General features: G+C 50.6%; 1 protein-coding gene across 4 annotated transcripts in view; it reads right to left on the reverse strand.

Annotated features, from left to right (window-relative positions):
* The window catches only part of LOC114061890 (opioid-binding protein/cell adhesion molecule homolog), a 166,127-nt gene that overhangs the window by 106,942 nt on the left and 34,674 nt on the right, over window positions 1–24,511 (reverse strand). The window contains exon 1 of one of the 4 annotated variants that reach the window (XM_027892799.1): window positions 8,345–8,349. The exons of 2 other annotated variants lie outside the window; for them this stretch is intronic. Coding sequence is in view for 1 of the 2 variants with exons in the window: in XM_027892795.1 (XP_027748596.1) it covers window positions 267–306 (40 nt within the window). In the remaining variant the exon portion in view is untranslated. Of the gene's footprint in view, window positions 1–266; window positions 400–8,344; window positions 8,350–24,511 lie in introns of those variants that run through there. One more of the 4 variants, XM_027892795.1, reaches the window with a different exon arrangement.

The raw sequence follows: 24,511 nt of genomic DNA on the forward strand, positions 1-24,511 counted from the left end.
AAAGGGGGAAGGGGGTGGGTGGAGAGGAGGGATGGGGGGGAGCAAAACCACCGGGGCGAGCGCTGCGGAGCTCCACGGAGATCAGGAGAGCCCCCGGCAAGGCTGGCTGCGAGCGCTGAGCCTGCCGAGCGGCATCGGAGGGAGTCCCGCTGTCCTCGGGCGAGGGAGGAGGACGGGAGGGCCGGGGGGGAGGAGGAGGAAGAGGAGGAGAGAAGGTGCGGAGCACGAGATGAAGGTCACAGATGTGTGGCTGCTGGAGACGCTACTTTCAGCTGCAGCTGGGCAGGCGCTGCGGAGATCTGGCATCAAAAGTTTATAACCCACGGAGGAAACGTGAGTGCCTGTGGCAGGAAGGGGAGGGCGGCATCGGCACCGGGGCGGGGGCACAGTGGGCTGGGGCTGGGCTGTTCGCCGGCTCTTGCGTTTTTGTTTAAATCATAGAGGGAAAAAAGAGGATTTAAAAAAAAAAATTATATAAACAAGAAAAAAAAACAACAACAATAAAGCTCCCCAAAATGCCGGTTCTGTCGCAAGATCGAAACTTCCCCGCGGAGCTGCAGGCGATGTCCCCGACGCTCCTCGGCTCCGCCGAGAGGGTCCCGGGGGTCCCCCCGCGGGACCGGCGGCCGCTCCCGGCTGGGCTCAGTGCGGGGCTGGGGGGGCGCGGGGGGGCGGCGGCGGCAGCAGCAGCAGCACCCCGGCCCCGGCCGGCAGCATCCCCGGGGTTGTCATGGCAGCGGCTCCAGCGCTGCCCGGCGCCTCGGCTCCCGCACGCCCCGAGCCCCGCACACGGGCGGGCGGGCGGGAGGCAGCGGGGCGGGATGCGCACGGAGGACACACGCGTTTAACCCCCGCCGCGCCGCGCTCCCGCACAGGGACCGACCGGGGCTCCCACCAGCCCAGAGACACACCTGCTCCCCCCCAGAAAAAACCTTTAAGCTCTTCAGCCCCGCTGCAAAGGGGGTTCTCCTCACACCACGCAGCCCCACAGGAGCAGCAGGATGCCCACACCCTCACGCACCCCGGCATCTTTCCCTGCCTCTACCTGTTGATGTGGGGGCTGCGACCACTTTTCTCACCCTGTGAGAAACAGGGTCCTGCCACCACCTCTTTGCCCCATGTAGGAAAGGTGTAGGCAGCTCCAGAGGATCTCCCTGCCCTGTTCCTGCTGTTTCCACTCCTTAACACAAGATCCTTGCAGTAGGAAGCCCGAGGGCTTTCCACCCCACTACTTAACAGCAGAGCAGCACCTGACACCAATAAAATCAGCTGAAATCACTAAATTTCAACAAATTTCCTCCTCTGGAGACACCCACAGACCACCAGTTGTCTCCTCAAACAGCAGCTGAGGGCACCAAGACTGGTGACCACGCAGACACATCTGTGTGTGCCTACAAAAGAAAACTAACCCCACATAGTGTTCCTCACACAGTTCCTCATGCCCAAGCCAGGCTGGACCTCTGCTGGGTGCCTTCCTCCAAAAGGCATCTGCCTCTTGTATTGATGTATCGTGAGGAATCTGCCCCTTCCTGGAACTAGAGAAGGGAAACAACCACCAAAGAAAGCATTTTAGCTATTTCAGGACCCCAAACTCATCCAGAGCTCCCAAACACAGCTGCTGAGACTGATACAGAGGTTTTGCAAGGGGTTTTCAGTGATCCCCAGCCCAATTATCAGCACAGCAGGTCCTCTGTCCGTGGCAGTGGGATGCAGTGACCCTAAACACCCGACTAGCCATGGGCTAGCGCTGCAGAGCTGTGCTGGCTCCCGGCACCAGCAATGGCTGCAGGCACCAGAGGGATGCTCGCTGCAGCCTGGATAAATAGGACAGCCTAGGAAAGCACAGAGAAAAAGCAGGGCTGAGTTTTCCATCAGAAAGCTGCTGGAAAGTTGGCTTAACCCCGAAAGTGCAGGCTGGCTGCTTCAATACCGGGGATTCTTCGGGGGGAAGGCTGGAGAGGAAGGACGCTCCCTCCATCTCCTTCCTGATCTGCTCCCATGCTGGCACAGAGGAACTGGGGCTGCTGGAAGGGAGGGAGCAGCAGCAGAAGGAGCCAGCACAGCCCCATCACAGCCCCCAGCAGCGAGACAGCCTGACCCCAGGTGCTGCTGAGCCTCATCCAGCAGCAGGATGAGCTCCAGGGGGACGAGTGCTGCAGGGACCTCAAGCTCTGCTGGGTAAAACGGTGTTTACCCCTTGGGATAGGAAGCTGTAGACACAGAGTGTGTGTAGCAGAAAACCTACCAGAGCCAGTGCAATTCAGGCAAGGGAGGATGTATGGTGGGGGGAGGAGGGGGGAAGCCTGTCTGCCTCAGACAGAGCTTCTCAGGAGGCTGGGGAGCCATGGATCCATGAGCAGATGTAAAGGCAGGGCATAAAGAGGCAGACAGACAACTAAACTCGCTGCCACAGAGAGATGGGCACAGGTAGGAGTATATAGGGCATCAGGGAGGGGAGAGAGAAGGCGTAAAAATTAATGTTATCCATATTTACCTAACTGGGAAGGGACCCAACAGCCTAGAACGGCTATGCAGGAGACTGCAGGAGATGTGTCTCAGCCACACTCATCCCAGAGACCACTCTGGGTATCTGACAGCGGTGCAGGCAGCCCGAGCAGCCTCTCCTGCCCCAATCTTCTGGGCCACACCATCACAGACACGTCCCAGCCCCACTGCTGTGGTTAACGTCACCTCCCCAGTGAGCACACTGCCAGCAAATGAAGGGAGAGAGCCAGGACACGAGGGAGAAAAGGGCAAGGGGAAAAAGGAACTTGGAAATCTGGGAGGCTAAAAAATCTGCACGAAACACAAAGTCAGCAGACGCGAAAGCAGAGGCACTTTTGCACCGAGACAGTTTGCAGACCTGAGGTTGCACGGGGTGGCTTCAGTTCAGGTCTATGTCTAAAAATATCGCCTAACTGAGAGGGACTCAAGGCTGGCACAGGCCCTGGGGGCACCAGGCATATGGCAGTGGCGGATCTTGCTCCTCACGGTGACGTTAACAAGCCCTGACCTTCTCTCATCATCCCAGAGGCTCAGAAAGAAACTGAGCCGGCAAGGACGAGTCCCTCCACCTCCCCGGCTCCCGCCTCCCAGCCGATTGTCAATCTCGCCTTTTATTAGTGGTGCAGTTTGGCCTCCCTCTCCCTCCGAGATTTCTCCCTCGTTGCTCTAATCAGGAGCTTGCAAATGTCAAGAGTACAGGCCTGGAAGTAATTAGTGAGGGACGGGAGCCCGGGGGCCGCGCGGCGGCTCAGCCGCAGCACCGAACTGGGGAGCAGCCGGCAGCCACTGGGACCTACTGGGCCGCCCTGGCTTTCATTCTCCAGCCTCACTGCTCCTCCCAGACTATTTTCTCCTTCTCCACACAGCTCAGGGTATGCTGAGATGCCCTCTGTGCAGCAGCTCTCTAGGGATTAGTGCAGTGAAGGATGGGGAGACTGCAACACCACCGGGACAGTGAGCACTTGGACAGCAAGTGCCACCTCCTGCTCACGAGCTCCCTTTGGGACACTGTCTCTTCCAAAAGAGATCCAAGGAGTATTTCTGACTCCTTTTAAACCTGCCTGGGTAGGGGAATTCTAGGAAGCATGGACACAGCTGCTTCACCCCAGGACAGCAGCTTCTCCCATGGTGAGCATAACAAACCACTGAGTCTTTGTCACAGTCCTCAGCAGGCAAAGAAAAGTAAATCTTAAGGCAAAGATAAGAGGAAAGAGCATTCTTTCCTTTTTTTTTCCCCTCTCCCTGAGATGAACTTTGCAGTCCCTAAGCCTCTCAAGCCTTGTTCACAACTGAAGGGGCTAATGCTGCACCCAGGAAAGCAAAAACCCAGCAGAGCTGTAGGGAAGAGCAGTCCTTGGAGGCCCTGGGCTTGTTCAATCAAAGAGCTAATCCCTGCTCCCAGGGATTCACCCTCCAGCACTGGTGGAAGTTCTCCAGATCTCCCTGTGGAAACCCCAGACAAGTCTTTTCAAAGACAACAGCTCCCCTCCAGTCCCCAGCTGGCAGACAGCTGCTGGCACTTTCATCCCCCAAACTGGGCTCTTTTAAGGCCTCTCTCTCCCGGGGAAATTTCTAATCCTGAACATCTTGGCCACCCTACCTGGCCCAGACATATGTAACACCTCCATGGCAAACACAGCGCTGAGGCTTGTTGGTATCCTGCACCGTCCAGATGGTGTCTGGGCTCGGGGCTATAAGATTTTTAACTAATTTCTTTCCACACTATTATCCCCTCCTCCCTTTTCTCCCACCTCCTCTTTCTCTCCCTCCTTCTCTCCATCTGTCCCTACCCCTTTCCTTCTCCACCTTTTCCCTTGCACACTTGCAGCTGCTAATTTTTCCCCGGCATATTTGGCAATCCATCCCGACACCTCTCCCCCCACGCCCCACCGCCCCGTTTCTTGCTTTTCCCATTTGCTGCCGAATATTCTCATTTCTTCACCCAAAAGAGAGAGCACCGAGCACAGGGAGGAGGAACACACACACACACACACACACACACACACACACTCACACCCCCCCCCATGCAAAGCAGCAGAGCAGGGAGAATCACATCTCACAGTCCTGGGGTAAAGCTGAGCATCCTCTGGTGCATGGGAGGGGGTTACAGCAAAGCATCACCCTTTTCCCAGCTGGAAAACCTTAGGAATGTCTCTCACAGCTGCACTGACCACTGCCAGGCTGATGGCAAACACACAGCTCTGCCCCTCCCTCACCTCTGCCTCTCCCCAGCAGAATTTATTTATCCCACTTAATTTTTTCTTGTTTTACCTTGGTTTATCTTCACACTAAATCAGGCTCTCACTGCAAACCAAACTTTTATTTCCTGTGCTGTTACATTTAATGCATTTTATCACATGAATTTAGCAAAAGGAAAAAAAAACCTGCTGAGGTAATTGTGAAAAAAATGCAGCCTGTTCTTCACATTGATCTTGGTGCTTGGGCAGAAAATGCAAACTGGAGGCTCAAGCTCCTCATTAACACCCAGTTCAGGGCTGGTTTAGCAGTCAGGTAGCCCCTCCAACACCATCCTCGTGCCCTAAATGCATGCACAAATCCTCCCCTTTTCCAGAAAATCCCTCCAGGATGACACAAACCCAGCCTGGAGTCACGATGACAGCATGGCAAGGCAGGTTGTGGTTCAGGAGGATCCAGAAGATGGTGATCCCTGTGGATTTTAATGGGATTACTTTGCACTTAATGCTCAGCTACAATCCCCAGCTGAACCCCAGGGATATGGCACGTTTAAACCGTGTGTAAACCTGACAAGTGAACTACAAAAAGGAGGCAGCTCCGAAGCCACCCACCTTGCACAGCTAAAATCAGCCTCCCTCATTACAACAAATATTAAAAAGAATAAAAAAAAAAAATAAAACTAACTCTGAAAACACCCAGAGCTGCTCAAGCAAAGCTTGGAGGGGCTGGGATACCCGGGGGCAGCAGAACTGTCGCAACATTGCCCAAAAAGCTTGAAAAACAAGCATTTAATTTTCCAGCAGTATTTCTGACAACCATCCAGGATGAGGGTTTTTTGGTGTTTTTTTTTTTTTAAGGAAAGCAAAATGTTAAGATTTTCTTCACGGTGCCAAGACTTTTTTTTTTCTTGTTGCCATTTCTGATGGTATTTAGTGCATTTGGGTAAATTTTCAACTCCCATGCAGGTCCTTTCCCTGAAAACCCAACTCTGGAGGGAAGGGGGGGGAGGGCATTATAGACATGTGACATTTTGCTTCATTGCCAAAACATTTCCATATCAAAACACGCCAAAGTTCAACCGCTTCACCAAGGACATTGTCTTGGAAAAAAACAAAACAAAACAGCACAACAAAAACCTCACTGCATTGCACACTCTCTGCCAAAGAGATGGTTCCAGGAGCCCAACCCCAAATTTCCCACATCCCTAGGAAGCAGAAGGTGACAGGACAAGGAGAAACAGCTTCAAACTGACAGAGGGCAGGTTTAAATTGGATATTAGGAAGAAATTCCTTACTGTGAGGGTGAGAGGCACTGGCACGGGTTGCCCAGAGAAGCTGTGGATGCCCCATCCCTGCAAGGGACCTTAAAGAAAGTCCAGTTCCACCCCCTGCCATGGGCAGGGACACCTTCCACCATCCCAGGTTGCTCCAAGCCCCGTCCAACCTACCCTTGGACACTTCCAGGGATGGGGCAGCCACAGCTGCTTGGAGCAAGCTGGGTTTGACAGGTTTCCAGGTTTCATAATTAGTACCGTATTCACGTTCCACCTAATGACCTCTCAGCTGGGACAAGGGGTGGAGGCACGATCACATTCCCAAACCAGTCCAGGAGCAGGAGGAACACCAGAAAGGGGGATGTGGACCACAGATGGCTCAGCACTGCAATGTGCATTTGAGTCTTACCAGCCATTACAGACTGGAAATGGAAAACAGGACCTGGAATTTACTCCTGCATCCACCACGGTCTCACCCTGACCATGGACAAGGCAGCAAGGCTCTTGGAGCCCTCAGCTTCCCCCACCTGCCAAGTGGAGCAGGAATGTTTCTTCCCTCTCCTGGGAGCATTACAAGGCTCATTTCATACACGCTTACGAAGTGTTTTGTGAGCTCTGCGCTGAACTAATAAAAGAACAAATAAATAGCTATCACATTGCCCTGTTTATCCTGTTTCTAAACACGAAGCCATCTCGTAGCCTCTGGGCTTATTTACAAAATACAGAAACACAGGAATGATCAGAGAGCAGCTGTGCCACCTCCACTCCATGCTGGGAGAGGGAAACACCACGCTCGGGGCTGTCCTGGGAGGCTCCAAAACGCTGTCTCCAGCACATATTTAAAGGCTGAGAGAAAGGAAAATCACACCTACCCATCCTCCTCAGTGTGCAGTGCTATTTTTCACACCTGGATCACACAAGAGCCACCCATCATGGAGCTGGCTGAGCTTACACAACCTACTCCCGTGGTGGGAGGCAGGAGGGCCAGGTGTCCCCTCAGCAAACCCGTCCCCAGGTGATGCAAAGATGAGTGACTGCACACTCTGGTCCCCTGCATGGCCCCACTCCTGCCCAAACCAAACCTCAGACCTGTTTTTGTGTCAGCAGAGCAGCCAAGACAGCAAGATTTCAAGATAAAGGGAGGGGAAGGAAGAGAAAAACATGCTTGACTAATTACATGGGGATAAGTGGGGGCTTGAAAACTTGCATTCCCCTGTAAGCAATGGCTCGTGCCTGCAGCTGAAGCATTGCATTTGTGTTCCACCTGCCTACCATGTGTCCCATTCCCTCCAACATGGTCCTCTCTGCTTGGGCAAGATCAACCCAAATGGCCCCATAGCTCTCACCCTGCCCAGCAGCCCCTCCTGCCTCTTCCTCAGACACTCATTTTTGAGGTTGTTCAGAGGAGCTGTGGCTGCCCCATTCCTGGAAGTGTCCAAGGCCAGGTTGGACAGGACTTGGAGCAACCTGGACCAGTGAAAGGTGTCCCACAGTGGGGTGTGGAACAAGATGGGCTTTAAGGTCCATTCCATGATTTTCACACCTACACGTGCACCCCCTCTCCCAAATCAACCATCCCACACAAACCAGCCTTCAGAACATCTCCCCAGTGGGGCAGCTTGTGGGAGCCCTCAGATCCTGCCTGTGCTGCTGCTGGAAGAGGCAGAGGCAGGAGGGCTGGGAGCAGAAGGGAGCCAAATGGGATCTCTGCATAAATGGGGAGGAAATCACCCCGTTCCCAATCCTCACCCCTCCATGCCCACCTCACTTCCACAGCCCAGCCGGGCAGGTTTGGCAGCAGTGTTAAGCAGATAAAGGTCTAAACACTTGTTCTCAGCCTGACTGAACTACCTGGGCTTCTCAGGCTGCAGGTCCCAGGAGAAATAAAAATTCTCAGTATTCGCAGTCCTTCCCCTGTGTGGCCAGTGCAGACGGTGTTATTTTTCACCTTTGAAATTCTTGCTTCTAAGTGCTGGAGCGAGGTGAAAAAAAAAAAAATGTGAGGTGAGGGAAGGCTCTCGGTTTGGAAAACTTCCCTGGGAGTTTGACTGGAGCTGTGGGTAAATGCTGGAGCAGGTCCCTGCTCTCAGAGCCCGTGGATCTGCTCCCTGCATGTCTCACTGCTGATTTATTCCCAGTGGTATCGGGCACAACGAGATAAATATGCAAGTTGCACAGCCAGGGTGTGGACGGGAACATCTCCATCTTCCTAGGTCAGTTTTAATCCATCTCCCAGAGTCAGCCTGGTCTGAGCCATTCACTCCCGACTCCAACCCAATTCTCTTCAAAGCCCGGCTCTGCCTCGATCCTGGGATTAAAATCCAGGTTTGCAGCAAACAAAACTGAGCACGTTTTATGAGGAAGAGTAACCTTGGGGGAGGGTTTGACTGCGGTTTCAAAGGCTGAACAAGGTTTCTGTACACAGCACTGCCTCAGTTCTGCCTGCTGTCAGCACTCCCTGCTATCTCCAGGTTGCTGACAACCCCGACAATCTCCGATACCGCAGTAAGGAAACAACCTGCAAGCTGCAAAGCCCATTATCCCATTTTGCAGGGAGAATAATGAGGTGGGAAAAGACAAAGGAACCCAAAGGAACCTTAGGAGAAATAAGAGACCTGCCCACGGCTATCCTGGAAGCCCGGGGTCCCTCCTAAGCACTGCTCCATGCACTATTCCCCATGGACATATGGCTTGGAGCCACTCAGGTTGTCAGCAGGAGCTGGCTGCTCCACCAACAAACAGCCCTGAGGCTCCTTCTTCCACACTCAGGGCAAAACCCTTTTTACACACACCCCCCCCCCCTCAATTCAAACAAGGACACATCGCCTCAAAACCACTTCAAAACAGCAAGCACCCCCTCCAAAAGGATCTTCCCAGGCTGGACAAGGTGGGTGCATGCAGGACACCAGGGTGACCCTGCCCGGGGCTATTCACCCTCAGGGAAGATCATCAGAGACGAGGACGAGCCAGAGAGCTCCATCCCTGCATCTCCTCCTGCTCCTTGTTATTAAAGCTGGCGTTTGTCATGTTAAGCAGCTGTTCTAACATAAAGCAGAACTGTCAAGGAAAATATGAGCGTTGCAGATGGGCAGCATTTTCTTCCTAACTGCTTTATTTTTATTTATTTGTGAGTTTTTGTTTTTTTTTTTTCCCCCTCCCATCTCCTTCACCCTTTTTACAACTACCCCTGCTATTGCTGCTGGCTCTGCAAGCCACCACCCTGATAAGCAGCCGCTCGCTGGCTTCTCCTGGTCCTCGCAGGCTCTTCTATTCATTGTTGTTTCTCTGTCGCTACAAATTGGCACTTCTGAAGAGATTTCCAGGCCAAGTATTAACCCCCTCCGGAGCCCAGCCACATAAACACACACGTTATTTGTCAAACCAGAGGAAGGCAGCGGAGCTGTAGGGAAATTTAAGTGACTTGTCTGAAAGAGCAGCGAGAAGCGAAGGCAGAGGAGCCAAGACAGACGTTTCTCACAGCCACAGGACTTTCTCCCTTCCTTCCAGCCCTGTCTGCAGCCAAAGCCCTGAAATCCTCCGTCTGCCCCATAAATCAGCAAATTCAGCTCCTTCTCTGAGCTGGAAACAGCACCCAGGAGTCCTGACATCACACGGCCGGATTTCAGCACAAAACAAGGTTCCCTCTCATTGCAAATTCCGGTCGAAACTCCTCTTAGAAAAAAAAAGTTTTATAGAGGTTTTTATTTATTGTCAACTCCTGGATGATAAAATGAGGCCGCTACAAGCCCTATTTATTTCCCACCCTCGCAGGAATCAGAGGGGCTGAGATGTGAAACAAATGCAGGGCTCCAGCACTGACCCTGGGCTCGTGCTGGTTCGCAGACCGCTGGGTGATTATTTTATAATAGCTGATAGCATCTGTGATTTAATGCAGCTGTTAGAAATTAGCAAGGACTCCATCGAAAGCGTCCCAGTCACTCACGATAACAGGCTAATAAATCATTCCCCCAGTGCTCCGTGGCATTTATGGTTCTATTTTAGAGATGCAAAGCATAGATCCGGCTGCTCCCCTGGATTTATTTTTATTTATACTTTTAATAATGCAATTAAATAAATAAATTTAGGATGTTGTGACTCTGTTGCCAAAAACAGCACCGATGAGAACTTCCCCTGCATGACTTCCCTTCGTTATTTTCTCCCCACTAGCCAATTAGATGGAAAACAAATGGCTCCAAAGCTCCTCCGAGATATTGTTTCCAGTGCACGGGGTGAAAAATCTCACACCACAGAAATCCAGGGGAGGCAGGAAGGGAGGTGAGGGAGCAAAAGGAAAAGCTGGGGTGGCTGTCACTCTCCTCTCCATCTAAATTTCTTCCCACCACACCACAATCCTGAATATGTAGAGGCCGCATTTCATGGATACATAACAGGAATGCACTCGCAGTTGCCCAGTCTTCAATCAGCCACCAAACCCAGCTTTATTAATTCCTTATGGGATGGTAATTTGGAGCATTCCCTACATTCCTAAGAAAGCAGACAAAGCACCACCTTCCCCCTACTGTGGCTGCAACCTGGGTGCTTAAAAACCTTCCCTGGAATAGGATTCCTGATCCCAGAGCAGGAGGAGGGTCTCCTGTGGCCAGCTGGCCAGCCTAGCACATCGTTCTCCACTGAACCACATCACAACACATCAGGAGCACGCCCTGCCCTGTCTCTGCCTCTCCAAATAAACCCAAAGGAATTACATTTACTGCCTGGAATGATGTGTCTGGTTCAGACATCCTGCTTCCAAGAAAATGGCCAAGGGAAGTGGGAGCATTGCCATGGAGAGGGAGCTCCAAAACCTTCCTTCTCCCCTTGCTTGTGCCTTGCAGCAACACACTCAGGGACACACCTGCATGCCAAACGGCCCCACAGAAGTCACAAGGGATGCACCAAGGAGCAACACCCCCCTCGCTCTGTCCATCACCCCCTCAGGGGGCCCAGGGTCCTGCCCCTGCCTTGGCACACTCATTTTTGCACCTACACACGTGTGAGCTCTCCCAAGGCAACCAGCCAACCCACACCAGCCTCCAAACATCTCCCCACTGGGACTGGAGCATAGAGGAGCCAAGTGGGCTTCTTGGAACTGGGAATTCAAATTCAGAACTGAGGAGGAAACCCCCTCCCATTCCCCAGCCCTGCATACCAGGGAGGGATCATGATGCATCTCTCGCTCTTTCCCGTAAATGAACTCCCTGAACCGGCGTGTCCTGCAATACAACACACCACAGTTTGACAGTGTCAGGGTCACAGCTCCTTTCAAAGGAGCTTTCTCCTTTTTCTGAGAGGTTTCACCAGCCTGCCTTTGCTCAGCCACTTTAGAGAGAGAATGGGAAAACGCTGGGAGAAGAATTGGGACTGGAAGTGCCTTCACTGACTCCCATGGGAGGTTCATGTTGACTCACATTTTGAGTTTTTGCAGAGTTCTTGTTCTGTTTGGTTTTGGTTTTATTTTTTTCCCAAAAAACTCCTCAAAATGAGCCTTATCCCGTAATCTCTCACATGGCTAGGGAGCAAGACAAACACTCAGAGATCCCTGGATGCCTTTCAAGGTCAGCTTCACTTCTGGGGGGGTTTCCACCACTTGGAGACCTGATCCCTCCTGAGTTCTGTGTGCGGCCCACCTGCACCCTGGATTGAGGTGGGGAGTGTCTCACCTCAGCATTACCGACCTCCTCGCTCTCATGCCTTGAAACCCACCAAAATATTTTAAAAAGGCTATTCCTTCTCCTTGATCTATGAGTATTTTGGGTTAATAAGCAGAAGGAACCAATTTACTTCTCAGTCACGCACTAAACTCTGGTCTAAGCAAGTTTAGAGTAAGCCAACACCCAATAAAGTCTGCCCAGACTTCACTGGAGCTGAATCAGATCTCTGCTGGGTCCATTTAAAATGCTCTAAGCATTTCCATCATATCCTTACTTTTAAGCAGAGTTACAGTCAGAAAAATTACTCTGCATACATGACCCCAGAGGTTTCATATTTCTTCTCCTGCGGTGACAGTTCCCAACCAGACCCGCTTAATTTACAAGTTGGGAGATAGGGTTGCTTTCTTTCCCACCCCCCACCTTAAAACTGCCAGCCCTGCAAATTCCTCTGGAATGGAAATCATTGCCTCCCCTCACCAGCTCCAACACGCTGCAGGATATATGGCTCTGGGCATGGCTCCCAGGTAGATGGGAGAGGGAATCCCATCCACCTCCCCGTCCTGGCTCTCCATGCCCATCAATAAGGTGCTGGAGATGGAGATCTCTGGAGATGCAGGAAGCCTCCATGCCTGGCTGTGAGGTCTCCTTTTAATTATAGGAGCTGATTTGTCGCAATTACCGTTTAGTATAATGGAATCTCTCATTAAGGAGAAGGGTTCAACCGCTCTGATCTTTCCCCGTTTAAATAAAGAAGGAGGGAGAAGGCTCTGGGAATTGGCACCACCCACCAGACCGGCATGTCTAACTCGGGGAGCGCAATCAGGTCAGCCAGGAGAGAGCTGTTCCTGGCATATTCCCAGCTCCCTGCGGAGTGAAAACAAACAGAGCTGCTCCCCTGAGCCCCAAGCAGGGAGATGTGAGGTGTTCTGAGGAGGAAAGGGCAGGGAGCACACAGCTTGGGAGCTCCAGGGGTCTCTGAGTTCCTTTGCCTTGCTCCCCCTGTAAGGTTTTGGGATGCATGCAACTCCCACGGATGGAGGAGCCCCAAGTCCAAAAGCCAATGTGGGATCTTTCCTGCCCTTCCCGACAGCCTGCTGCCATTCTCCACCATCCTCAGAGGACAGCACAGTCCCCAGCCCAACACTGAACCTCTCCAGACGTCCCTCCTGGCCAGCAAAGTGTTTTGATACTGCAAAACCCCATTAATTCCTTCCTAAAAGAATCAAGTCCAGGCAGGCATTCCCATGGGTACGCCAGGCCTCATCCTGCACCCAAAATCCAAAGGAAAAGTCCTATTGCCTTCTTCAGAAGCCACTTGGTGCCAGTTATTCCCTTCCTTACCCCAAATCCTCCTCTTAGCATGCAAGAAAATGAAGCAGCCTTGATCTCCACAGAAAGCAGAGGGCTTCAGAAGGCACTCGTAGCGACACTTTAATAACAAAAATTCTAATTAAATTGTTGCATGTTTAAATACATTTGTCGTGTATTTTCATTAATAACATTCCGTGCTGCCTTTAATTTGATAATCTGCTCACCCTCTGCAAATAATCTCCCCCAAAAACTCCGGCATGGAATGCTGGACAACATCCCTGAGGTTTCTCGGCGCAGTGGGGGCAGAGGTCCGTGGTCCTCTGCTGTGAACACCATGAGAGGGGATGGGGAACACAGCTCAGGGGGCAAAATGGATATGAGTTTTCATGGCAAACCCAGAATTCATGTTACACCAAGTCTATGGCAAGTGGAGATGTGGGAATGCTTTTCCTGCTAGGACCATTACAAAGCAAGAAGCAAGAGGACATGAGAGGCAGATCTCAGAAAACATCCTATTATCAAGCCCATTGGCACATTAAAGACAAGCCACTCAACTTCCCAAAGCCTTAAGGATCTGCTGAGCTTCAGCTTCCTTCCCTAAGGTGGAAGATAAAAGTGGGAAACAAGAAATGACCCCAAATATGCCTCAACCCATCCTGACTTCCATGACACCACCTTTAGAGAGAGAAAAAAACCCTGAAGACTAATTCCAGCTGCTGGTTGATCACTGCCTGGAGCAGCCTGGTGTTCAGTAGCTGGGCAGAGCTCTTCTGCAGTTATGTATTTATTTTATGAATATTATTATTATTATTATTTTTAACTGTGGAATCATTTTATTAATATTAATAAACCCGCAGAAAGTGCTAATTTCCTCCATCATTCCCCTAATTACCTCTATTGAATTGTGAGGATCATCTGCATGAATAATGACTCCCCATGCATTTGCTTCGCTCTTCAGCAAAGGAATCGGCAAGAGCCGGATCCTGCACCAGCAGATGGGAGGGAAGGATCTTTGGAACCACCACCAGATGCCTCCTGCAGCAACTCAAGGATTCTCCCCCAGCCTCAAAAGCCTCGCAGGGGTCACTGATTCATTCTGCACAGACACAAGGGATGGGACAGGTCTGCTGAGGGGAAGGCGATTGCTCTTGTGCTACTTCTCAGGGCACAAAGCCTCTCTCTGCTCCTCTGGAGCTCCAATTCCCAAGCACTTTCTGACAAAAAGATCTCATGGGCAGCCTGTGATACGGTGCCCAAACCTCCTGGTCACCCCAGAGCCAGTGGCAGTTTTGCTGCAGGTTTTGGATGAGGCAGAATCTCACCCTGGGTTTTGGTCCCAAGAGCAGGAAGCAGCACCACTGAGGGATAGATGTGGCTGCCCCATCCCTGGAAATGTTCAAGGCCAGGCTGGATGGGGCTTGGAGCAGCCTGGGCCAGTGGAAGGTGTCCTTGCCCATGACAGGGGGTGGGACTGGATGAGCTTTAAGGTTCCTTGAACCCAAACTATTCTGTGATATCTCTCATAGCCACACACAGTGACTGGGACTAGAAGATCCTAGATTGGGTAGAGGAAGTTATGCGACAGTGATAGCAATTCCCAAAGCAGGGGTACAACACAGTCTTCTCAGTAAAGACTGAGGACAGAAAAGCCTCTTATTTATTTATTTTCTTGTTGCTGACGATAAGATGTTTTTCCCTTACAAGCCATCTACAACCTCCTGAAACCACAGCACGGAAATGTTTTCCAGCTCCAGAAACACCCCAGGCACTGGTGTTCAGCACAAAACCAAGGAAGATGCATCAGTGTCACCTCCACGGCTCCTTCACGGAGTCCCTGCTGTGCTGGCTCTGCAAGGTGAGCCGGGAGGAGAAGGGACACCAGGCACATCTCTGCAGCGTGTGACTCCAGCCCAGTCTGGCTGTGACAGCTGCACAACCCCCTCGGGCCTGCGAGGCGACCACAAGCCTTTAAAAGATGTATGAAGCTCTTGGATGGGATCCATCCCCTGCAGCTCCCACACGCCACCAGGCCGGCGGGATGCGGAGCGCTGGCACCGCCACACTGCCACCGAGATGGACCCTGCGCAGGGCCTGGCATCCTCTGCCACCACGGCTGCCTGCTGCAGGACATCTGGCTGGGCAGAAAATTCCGAGCACGGAGGAGAGAGAGCTCCATAACCATCGCTGCTTTTTTTTTTTTTCACGGAAAAGCAGTTCCGACCAGCTGCTTGCTCAGGCAGAGGGGAAAGACAGGATAAATTCTGACTCCCCCGCCCTGTCTCACTTGCTGGGAGCACACTCAGCTGACGTGACACCCTTCAGCCTCGTCCCTAAGCTGCATCGTGGCCACAGGCTGCCCTTCTGCCTCCACAAAGTCCCCTTTGGCAGAGGGATAGGATACACATCCGTGTTTTCCTGGTGGGGAGAGGGAGGGTGGGTTAGCGAGACTCTCATTTCACAGGAGAGGCTGCCTGGATCATATTTGTATTCATTTTCATGAAATCCCCATAAAAGTCACTAATAGAACACAATCTGCTAATTAAATTTCACGCAGGAAGGCACTTTCACCTTAGATTAGCAGTGTCCTTGCACATTTTTTGCTACTAATGTACTAATAACATCTTATTTATCTTAGAAATGAATTCCGTTAGACTTATCATTAAATTTGAGATATTAACATGCTCAAATGAACTCAACGTGAAAGGGGGGCGGAGGGGGGGGATAATTCCAAAGGGATGGAAACCACAAATCCATTTTCCTTCCTTTTTTTTTTTTACTACTAGGAAGAAAGGCTGGCAGCTCCAGGGAGCAATGTCCCGCCTTTAACTGCTGCAGAGGCACGAGGGAGGGCAGGGAGCCCTCACCATCCCACAGATCCCACTGCCAGGGATGTTCTATCCAAGGGAAGGACACACAGAGCTTCTGTAACCCCACGTTTTCATCGTGGGAATGTTTACATTGAATAGTTTCGTGTCACAGAGGAGAAGACTGAGGTGCATCTCACCCCACCAGGCCACACCTACAGACCTGCATCCCAGCTCAGGGCTCCCGCTTCCCAAGGAATCCTGCTCTCCCCACAGATGTCCCATCTGGGCATGCTGACAGGCACCTGCTTCCCAACCCGGGGCCTGGCTTTAAAATATTTGTGGAAGGGAGGGAGGAGGTGGGGGAGAGGCGTTCTTGGTCATGAATCTTGGCAGGATGCAGCTGCTTCCCTGCCATGGGCTGGGAGATGGATAACAGGGAGGAGGCCAAGCTGCAATGTTTAAATCCAGATCTGCTTTCTGAGAGCCCTTCCCCTTCCAGAGCTGGGTTTTCTGAGTACATGTCCTCAAACCTTCCTTGCACCCAGCTCCTGGGAACACATCCCTGTCCTCCGGAACACCATGTAAGGGCACAATGCCAAGCACCGACACCTCAGCTGTGCCTCAGAGAAGGGGACACATTTTTGTATCCAGCTTTTCATCCTGCTGAGGCTTTCTTGTCCCAAATCAGGGCTCACTCTTCACACAGACTGGATCAAATCCCGCCCTGGCTGAGGAGAACAAGAGCAATGACTGATTCCTCCTCGGTACCTTCGTACGTGGCTCAACGGTGTTTAATAACCAACTTCGCACAAGAAAACAACATCCAACCTGCACTATTCTGACAAGAGAATTTCTCCCCCTCTCTGAAGATCCAGGACTTTCCCACTTGTAATTGGGTGAGGCAACATTGACATCCAGTGGCCGATGAGATTAATCGCAGCAGAGCCGGAGTGAATCCCCCGGGGATGGAGCGAGCGCTCAGCAAGGGCTGGCAGTGCTGCCTGAGCTGCCACGGGCACAAAACACCAGCATCCTTCTGCTGCACATCCCTGCCAGGGCCACCACACCAAACCAGGGGGACTATGTATTCCAGGCTGTGTTGTTCCCAAATCCTCCTCCATGCCGGTGCTGTAACAGCACAGAGCAGTCTCTCTGCTCCAACTGGAAATGCACGAACTTATGCTGGTGGCCCCCTGTGCTGTGTCCCAGCCTTCTGAGAAGGCCCAACACTCTGCAGGGTGAGCTGCCTCACTTTTTTTTCATAGAATCATGGTATGATTTAGGTTGGAAAAGCCCTCTAACACCATCAAGTGCAGCCATTCCCCCAGCACTGCCAAGCTCACCACTAACCCCTGTCCCCAGGTGCCACATCCACACATATTTTAAATCCCTCCAAGGACGGTGACTCCACTGCTGCCCTGGGCAGCCTGTTCCAATGCTGGACAGCCCTTAGAAATTTTTCCTAACATCCAATCTAAAATTTAATCTCTAGACACAAACTCTAAGTTGATTATGAACCACCAGCCATGGTTACTTTTCCATCACTCCCTACCACATGCACACCCACTGCCCCAGCAGCAGCACTGCTCCCAGTGGCTCACCAGCACCTGCTGTGACACTCCACAGAGATAGGGACATGTCACCTCACTAAACAAATCCTGCAAGCAACCAGCCACTCCTCAGGTATTTACACCATTGCCCACTCCCACACAGAGCCAAAAACTCCCAGCTGAGCATCAGGCCCTGCCCAGGAACCTCTCTGCTGCCACAAATTCATCCTGGATCTGTCTGCAGTACAGAGCTCTGCCATCACCCAACCCCACCAGCTCTTGGTGTCTTTTACCTCTATACCACCGTGGCACAAGGATGATTATAAAATCACAAAATAGTTTGGAAGGGACCTTAAAGAGCACCTAGTCCAGCCCCCTGCCATGGGCAGGGTCACCTTCCATAGCCCAGGTTGCTCCAAGCCCTGTCCAACATGGCCTTGGACACTTCTAGGGATGGAGCAGCCACAGCTTCTCTGGGAAACCTGTGCCAGGGCTTCCTCACTCTCAAAGGGAAGGATTTATTCCTAATATTTCATTTAAATCTGCCCTCCTTGAGCTTAAGCCCATTCCCCCTTGTTCTATCACTACATGCCCTCGTGAAATTCTATGGATATCCATCCATTATTATGGATAACTTGATGACTGCTCACTCTCAGGATGCATTAGAGACGCAAACTACACCTGTGAGGTTTGGGGGAATTTCTGTATTCTCCATTTACAGACAATGAAACTGAGACACCAGGAAGGGAGGAAGACTGTGATGGATGGGGGAAGGTTGTAAATCCATGCATCAAAGCCTGAATTCAGACCATTTTGCCAACCACAGAACAATTTTCATGCCTATGGGGGCAGTTAAGAGTTGTTCCCTCCCCGGACAGCTGTAAAAACAGAGAGACTCCCCCTACTCAAATCTGCTTTAAAGGTTCTCCAGTTTCTGGCAGGGCTTTAATTTTATTTTAAAAAATACTAAGGCAGATTACATGCTACACAATTAAATATTGATTGGGAATTCTCCCCAAGTATGTTTCCCCTCCATCTCTCTGCCTCCGCCGGGAGATGTCAAGTTCTGTTTCCTAAGCTGTCCCCATCCAGTGATTACGTTCATTAGGACACCAGTGTTGTGGTTTAAAAGTACTTTCTTTGCTGCTGTACGTTTAATTAGACAACTCTTTCCCAGAAATTATTTATAGCCAAGCTTGGGAGCTATAGTTAGTCCGAATGTAAATAAGATTCAAAAGGGAAATCCCAGGGCACCCCTGTGGCTGGTGAGCCGCTCGCTTCAATCCATTAGCACTGGTCCCAGCGCCCCTGCTTAGCACAGGCTTCCAGGGGCTTTATGGCTGCAACTTGTGCTATTTAACAAAATAATAAAGCAAACCAGCCCAGGCACAGGTTTCCAATGCAACTTCTGTTGGACAAAGGATATTTTGCCTTCCATCAGTGCAGCGAGCTGGGAAACTCCCCAGCTTGCAGGAGAGGGAGGTGGTTGGAGGAGGGTAGCAAACAGTGGGAAAAACGCCTTCCAAGTGGGAAAAACATCAAATTAATTAGGGCAATATAAAGCTTTGCAAAACCCCCTGAGAACAACGGATGGGGTTACGTGAAAAGGCTGGGTCTGGAAAAGTGCTGAGAAAGGAAGGACAAAGACCGAGCCCAGTGGTCTCCAGAAATTTTGCAGCCACTCCATGGCAAGTCACAGCACTGCAGTTTCTGCAGGAAAAGCAAGGACTTTGCTCTGAACCTCGCCAAAACGACCACAGAATCATAGTTTAGAATCACAGATTTATATAATGACTAAAAGACTGGAAAAGACCTCGAGACCATCAAGTCCAGCCTTAGGTTGGAAGGGATCCTTAAAGGTCATCTAGTCCAACTGCCAACCACAGCAGCTCATAGACACAAGCATCACCTCCAGGAGAGATGTTCTTCCAAAGCCCCAGCCTTCTCCTGAGCCCCTTTCAAAGCAACAACATGTACCAACAGGGAAATCCAGTCAGATGCCTCCCCCTCCTGCCAGCCCCGAGCTCACAAAACAAACGGTGCATCACTTGATGGGTGATTCACGGGGTTAATCTTGCATTTTCACACCTTCTCCTGTCCTCCTGGCATTTGAGGGAGAGGAAAAACACACTCAAGCGGTGTTATTTAGCAGAACAGCACTCATCAGCTCGGAAATCGCTGCTCCACGCAGGGAGCAGCAGCAAGGCCACGGGCGTGAAGTGGCCGATAATGCAGGGAAAAAAATGGTAAATCCCTAAAAACTACAAACAACGATGAGCAGTTGAGTTGGAGGCCGCACGTGGCTCTGCTGGGACCCAAATTAAAGGCCAAAATCTCAGCTGCCAGTCCCGACTTCGGCTGCCACCACGCCGAGCTCCCCCAAAGCCGCCTGCGCGAGGTGTCCCAGCCCCGCCGGTGACACCGCCAGCAAGTGCCACCACTGCTGCCAAGCCCAGGCAGGAGCCATCAGTGTTCTGGAGGGGAACACCACGGGGAGATCTATTATTTTATACATATAATTGATTCTAATTCATCACTTATCGCACGGTGACAGATTTTTATATAGTTTATTATCTCGCTCGCAGCACGAGGGCCCGGGGGGGGCTGGCTCCTATTGTTCGGCAGTTCCTGCTCCTGCCTCATCTCTAGCTGCTCCCGTTATCTGTCTGATTAAGTTAGGGATTCTGGTATCTGCGGGTCCCCAGGTAACTGTCAGCGCTCATCTCTTCCCCTCGCAGGATTCCAGCAGCATTCCTGCACCTCTCCTTCTTGACCCGGCTGTCATGAGCTGAGCTCATGATTTGGGCACTGCAGAGGTGGCTGTCACCACCCCCCCTTGCTCCCAGATTTTTGACAGCGACACCCAAGGATCCAGGAACCACGGCACCAAGCCCTTTGGATCACACAGGAGGGAAAACTGCACCCTGTTGCCTCTGACCATCCTGGCATCTCCGCTGGGAAGCTGCAAAAGCAGCAAAAAAAGCGAAGGTACCCAAAACCAAAGGTAACCACACCCAGGCTTAGCCCAGGGATGCGCCAACACCACATGGTTTCCCAGCTCCATCCAAAATTCAGCCCTGATCTGAAGGGCCTGGGTGCTGTGGGAGCCCAGAGAGCCCCACTCCTCCTTCTCCTCCTCCTGCTCCTCCCCAGTGCTTCCCTCACTCCAGAGCAGAGCGGGATCACAGCTAAAGTGGGTCGATTTGGAGAATTTCCATTTCACAGGGTGCTTTCAACTTCTCCACTGCTTTGTTTTTGTTCACATTCCAAACGAGAGAAAAAAAAAAAAAAAAACACCAAACCCAAAAGCACTCGCACACTTTTGCTTCCACAAGCTCAGCAACTCCAAAACTGCCGGGAACCAGAATTCTTCCCTTTTTTTTTTTTTTTTTTGACGCTTTAAGGAGTCACTTTGCTATTTCGCTATTTCATTTCAGCCTTTTAGATTATTCTGAATTATTTCTACAACACTTCCCGATGCTAAATGCAACGCTGAGCATCACACAGCGCAGCCACGAGGATGTCATTATGTGACATAACATAATGATTGAAACATTTGATCCTATTTTAAAATCATTAAGGGCTGCTGCTTTTCCATTCCAATTGAAACATCTTGGGTGGTTTTTTGTTTGGTTTTTTTTTTTCCCCCTAGATCAAAGCGTGTCTTGTTCGGAATGTAAGGAAACAGTTTGACATTGCTCAAAAATGGCGTCAAACCCGGTTTTTACAACACAAACAGCAGAGACTTTCATCTCCGTGTCAAGCTACTTCATTACAACAACAAACACGAGGCACTTTTATCTGAAAACTGGGATGTTTTAGTTGACTTTAAGTAGCAGCTGCCCTTAATTATTTTAAAAACAAAAGGAAACACTTCGAGGATTAATCTGCTTTGGTGCGGGTGACAGTCTGGTGGAAATTTATGAATAATGAGAACAAACCTCCACACACAGTCACGTTCAAGGGAAACTTTGAAACAATGGAGCTCTCTGTGATTTTCCTGCCGAGGAGAGCGGTGTGAGGGAGGTTTGTGCATCCGTGGGGATGCCCCACAGTGGTGTCTGTGCTCCGTGAACCCCTTATCAGCCATCACCAGGTGATGTAAGACCAGGTCTGGCATAAAATCCAGCAGCCCTGACCCCACAGCCGCTCTTTCCCACAAAACACATCTGGGACATCCGGGAAGGGCTTTTTGCTGGCGGGGAGAGAAGAGGAAAGCTCACTTCTGGCTCGGCCTGGACGTCCCAGCAATGCCATCCCTGATGTCCCCCCACTGTGAGGGATGCTCTGTACAGCCAGGAATTAGTGGCATCACCCACACAGACCTTGATAGGCTTATATTTGACAAGAAATATAGTCAAAACTCCTTCCAGGATCTGAAAGGGCCTAGAAGGAAGATGAAGAGGGTCTCTTTATCAAAAACTGTAGTGACAGAATAAGGGGGAGTGGCTTCAAACTGAGAAAGAGCAGGTTTAGATTGCCTATTAGGACGAAATTCTTGGCTGTGAGGGTGGGGAGGCCCTGGCACAGGCTGCCCAGAGAAGTTGTGGCTGCCCCTGGATCCCTGGAAGTGTCCAAGGCCAGGTTGGATGGGGCTTGGAGCAACCTGGGATAGTGGAAGGTGACCCTTCCTTGGGACATGACCCTGGTATGGCCATAACACGGGGTTAGAAGGAGATGATCTTTAAGGTCCCTTTCAACCCAAACCTTTCTAGGATTCTATAATTCTAAAATCTGATTTAAGCCCAGCTTGGCAAAGCTGTGCTTAGGACAAGTCTGCTCTCTGGACACCCTACCATCCTCCAATTTTGAGGGTAAAAGAGCCATAAGAAGTATTTTCTCTAGTCTGGCTCTCTGTCTGGAGGGGCCAGGTGACATTCCAGCACCAAGAGAGGACACTGCTTCTGCAGGTTTGGGATCATCCCATTTCTTTTCACACAGAACCAAGTGCCAGGAGAGCAGAATTGTCCAACCCCTTGAAACTGCAGGAAGTGAACAAACAGCAACAATAACTATATCTACAACTTAGACTAAACAAAGCGACATTTTCCAAACACACCCCCCGCACTTCCACATGGAGAGGGGAGGCTGCAACCTGCCTGGGCTGCAGGGTTGATTCAGATGGGATCAGGGAGGACCACTCCAAAACACAGCGAGTTAAACACACTGCCTGGCCAGATAAATTCCCATTAGCAGCTCCAGCTTGGGAAAACACGGCTCTTTCCCCCTCCTCTGGGTGCCCACTTGTGGGGCCTTGACACCACGGGGGCAGGCGACCAGAGGCAGCTCAGGCACGATGCTGGTGCTCCCCCGAGCCCTGCATCCATGCTGAATCCTTGGAAACCAAAACCCTGCGCTCTTAGAAGCGCCAGAAGAGGCCCTCGAGGTGCTCTGGGCTGCTCCCGGAGCGGCTGGATATTCCAGAGGTGGGCTGGGCTCTGGGTTGCAAGGAGAGCACTCGTTTCCCCGCCAGCTATTGCCTTTGCTGCTGACATTTTGCTCGGTGCATGATGAGCTTCCTCCCCCACTTCCCCTAGGAATGACACCGCTGTTATCTCCGCTGCATCTAAAGCACACACAGACTCAGTTTAGGGACAGTTAATTTCCAATTCTTTCCAGATGGGTTGGAATAATATCCCCAGGTGGTAAATACATTATTAAGAAGGCAGTTTGGTGTGAAATTGGCTATTAAAATATAGATAAAGTTTAATATATTGAGCTCCTTGTCAGAAAAATCACTTTAGAGGGAGCTTATTATTTGTTTGATATTAAAAGAGTCACAGCTCCGCTCCAAGTGACAAATGGGGAGGGGGAGGAAATGCCACCAGTAATGAACAAAAGCTTTTTAACATTTAAATTTAGGTTTCTGCTCGAGGCCCCATGCTGTTGTGGACACGCCTGCCCAGCGGATCCATCCCCAGCAGCCGGGAATGCATCCTTTGTCTGTCCCAGCCCCTGATCCGGATGCCGGTGGGAGGAGGTGTGAGGAACACTGTGGGTGAGTTCAAAGCAAGGGGCTTCCCCTCCTTCCTCCGCTCTGGGGCATTTCCGAGGAAAAATCAGAACGGGAATAATTTAGAGGGAAAACCCACTTCACAACCAGCCCAGAGGGATCACCAACCCCACGGGATGCTCTAATGAGGGCGAGCCTCCCCCCTCTCCCAGTCCCATCACTACAGCTCCACCAAAAGTTTTACAGCAAGCCCAAGCTTTGGGATCCACTTCCCACACGACCAGAGCAGCAGCAGCTCCACCTGGGTGGGATCCCTAAAGGATAATCACGCAGAACATCCCTGATCTGATATGGAATAACCAGAAGGTGAGAGACAAGCTGCTCCACGGAGGGCTGGAGTGAGGTCTCCTATTACTAAGACTTCATTAGTTTTACAAAATATCCAACAGAACATTTACTAGCTGGCTACGAAGAATCATAAATAATTAAAATTAAATTACACTTGTCAAGGAAATGAACGAACCGCTTCTCCGCGATGCATTATCCTCACACACTTGTCCCTTAATTTTTAAACCTCTTCCTCAGGAATTCCACACGTTTTTCCAGGCAAGGGTTAGAACAATGTGCTCTTTGGACAGAAAAAAAAAAATGCCACCGACCTCATTTTTACCCCACTTAGCCACAAAGCAGAAGAAATGACAATTTTAATCAATGGTGCTGCAGCACATGTACCCACATTTGAAATCAGCAGCGGTGTTAAAAGCATTATTAATCAGCATTATTATTAGCTGGCAATTAGCAAACTTCAATAATTGGCACTTATTAGATCTTCCACTTGATGAGAATTTACTGTCAGAAGCCTTTGAGGGGAGGCACAATAACAGTGGAAAACATCTTAACTGATTAATTAAGCCTCCCAACAACCCCAGAATCCTTATAAATTCAAAAAAAAAAAAAAAAAAAAAAAAAAAAAAAAAAAAAAAAAAAAAAAAAAAAAAAAAAAAAAAAAAAAAAAAAAAAAAAAAAAAAAAAAAAAAAAAAAAAAAAGAAGTAGTTTGTCACTACCAGAGTTCATGTCAAGGCTCCTCACCCATAAACTAAGAGATTCCTCTGGGCTATCAGATGGCACCTTCACACAACCTCCTCGTTCAGGAATGGGGCTCCTCACCTACCCCCTCGTGCCTTTTATTGCACTTCTTCATTGCCTTATTTTCCCTTTCCACTTGCCAAAACTTCCTAAAAGTCCTTTCCCTGAGTTCACACCG

This window comes from Empidonax traillii, unplaced genomic scaffold (assembly GCF_003031625.1).
Source record: "Empidonax traillii isolate 1590-97213 ecotype Southwest subspecies unplaced genomic scaffold, ASM303162v1 scaffold369:size587591, whole genome shotgun sequence".
Lineage (NCBI taxonomy): Eukaryota > Metazoa > Chordata > Aves > Passeriformes > Tyrannidae > Empidonax > Empidonax traillii.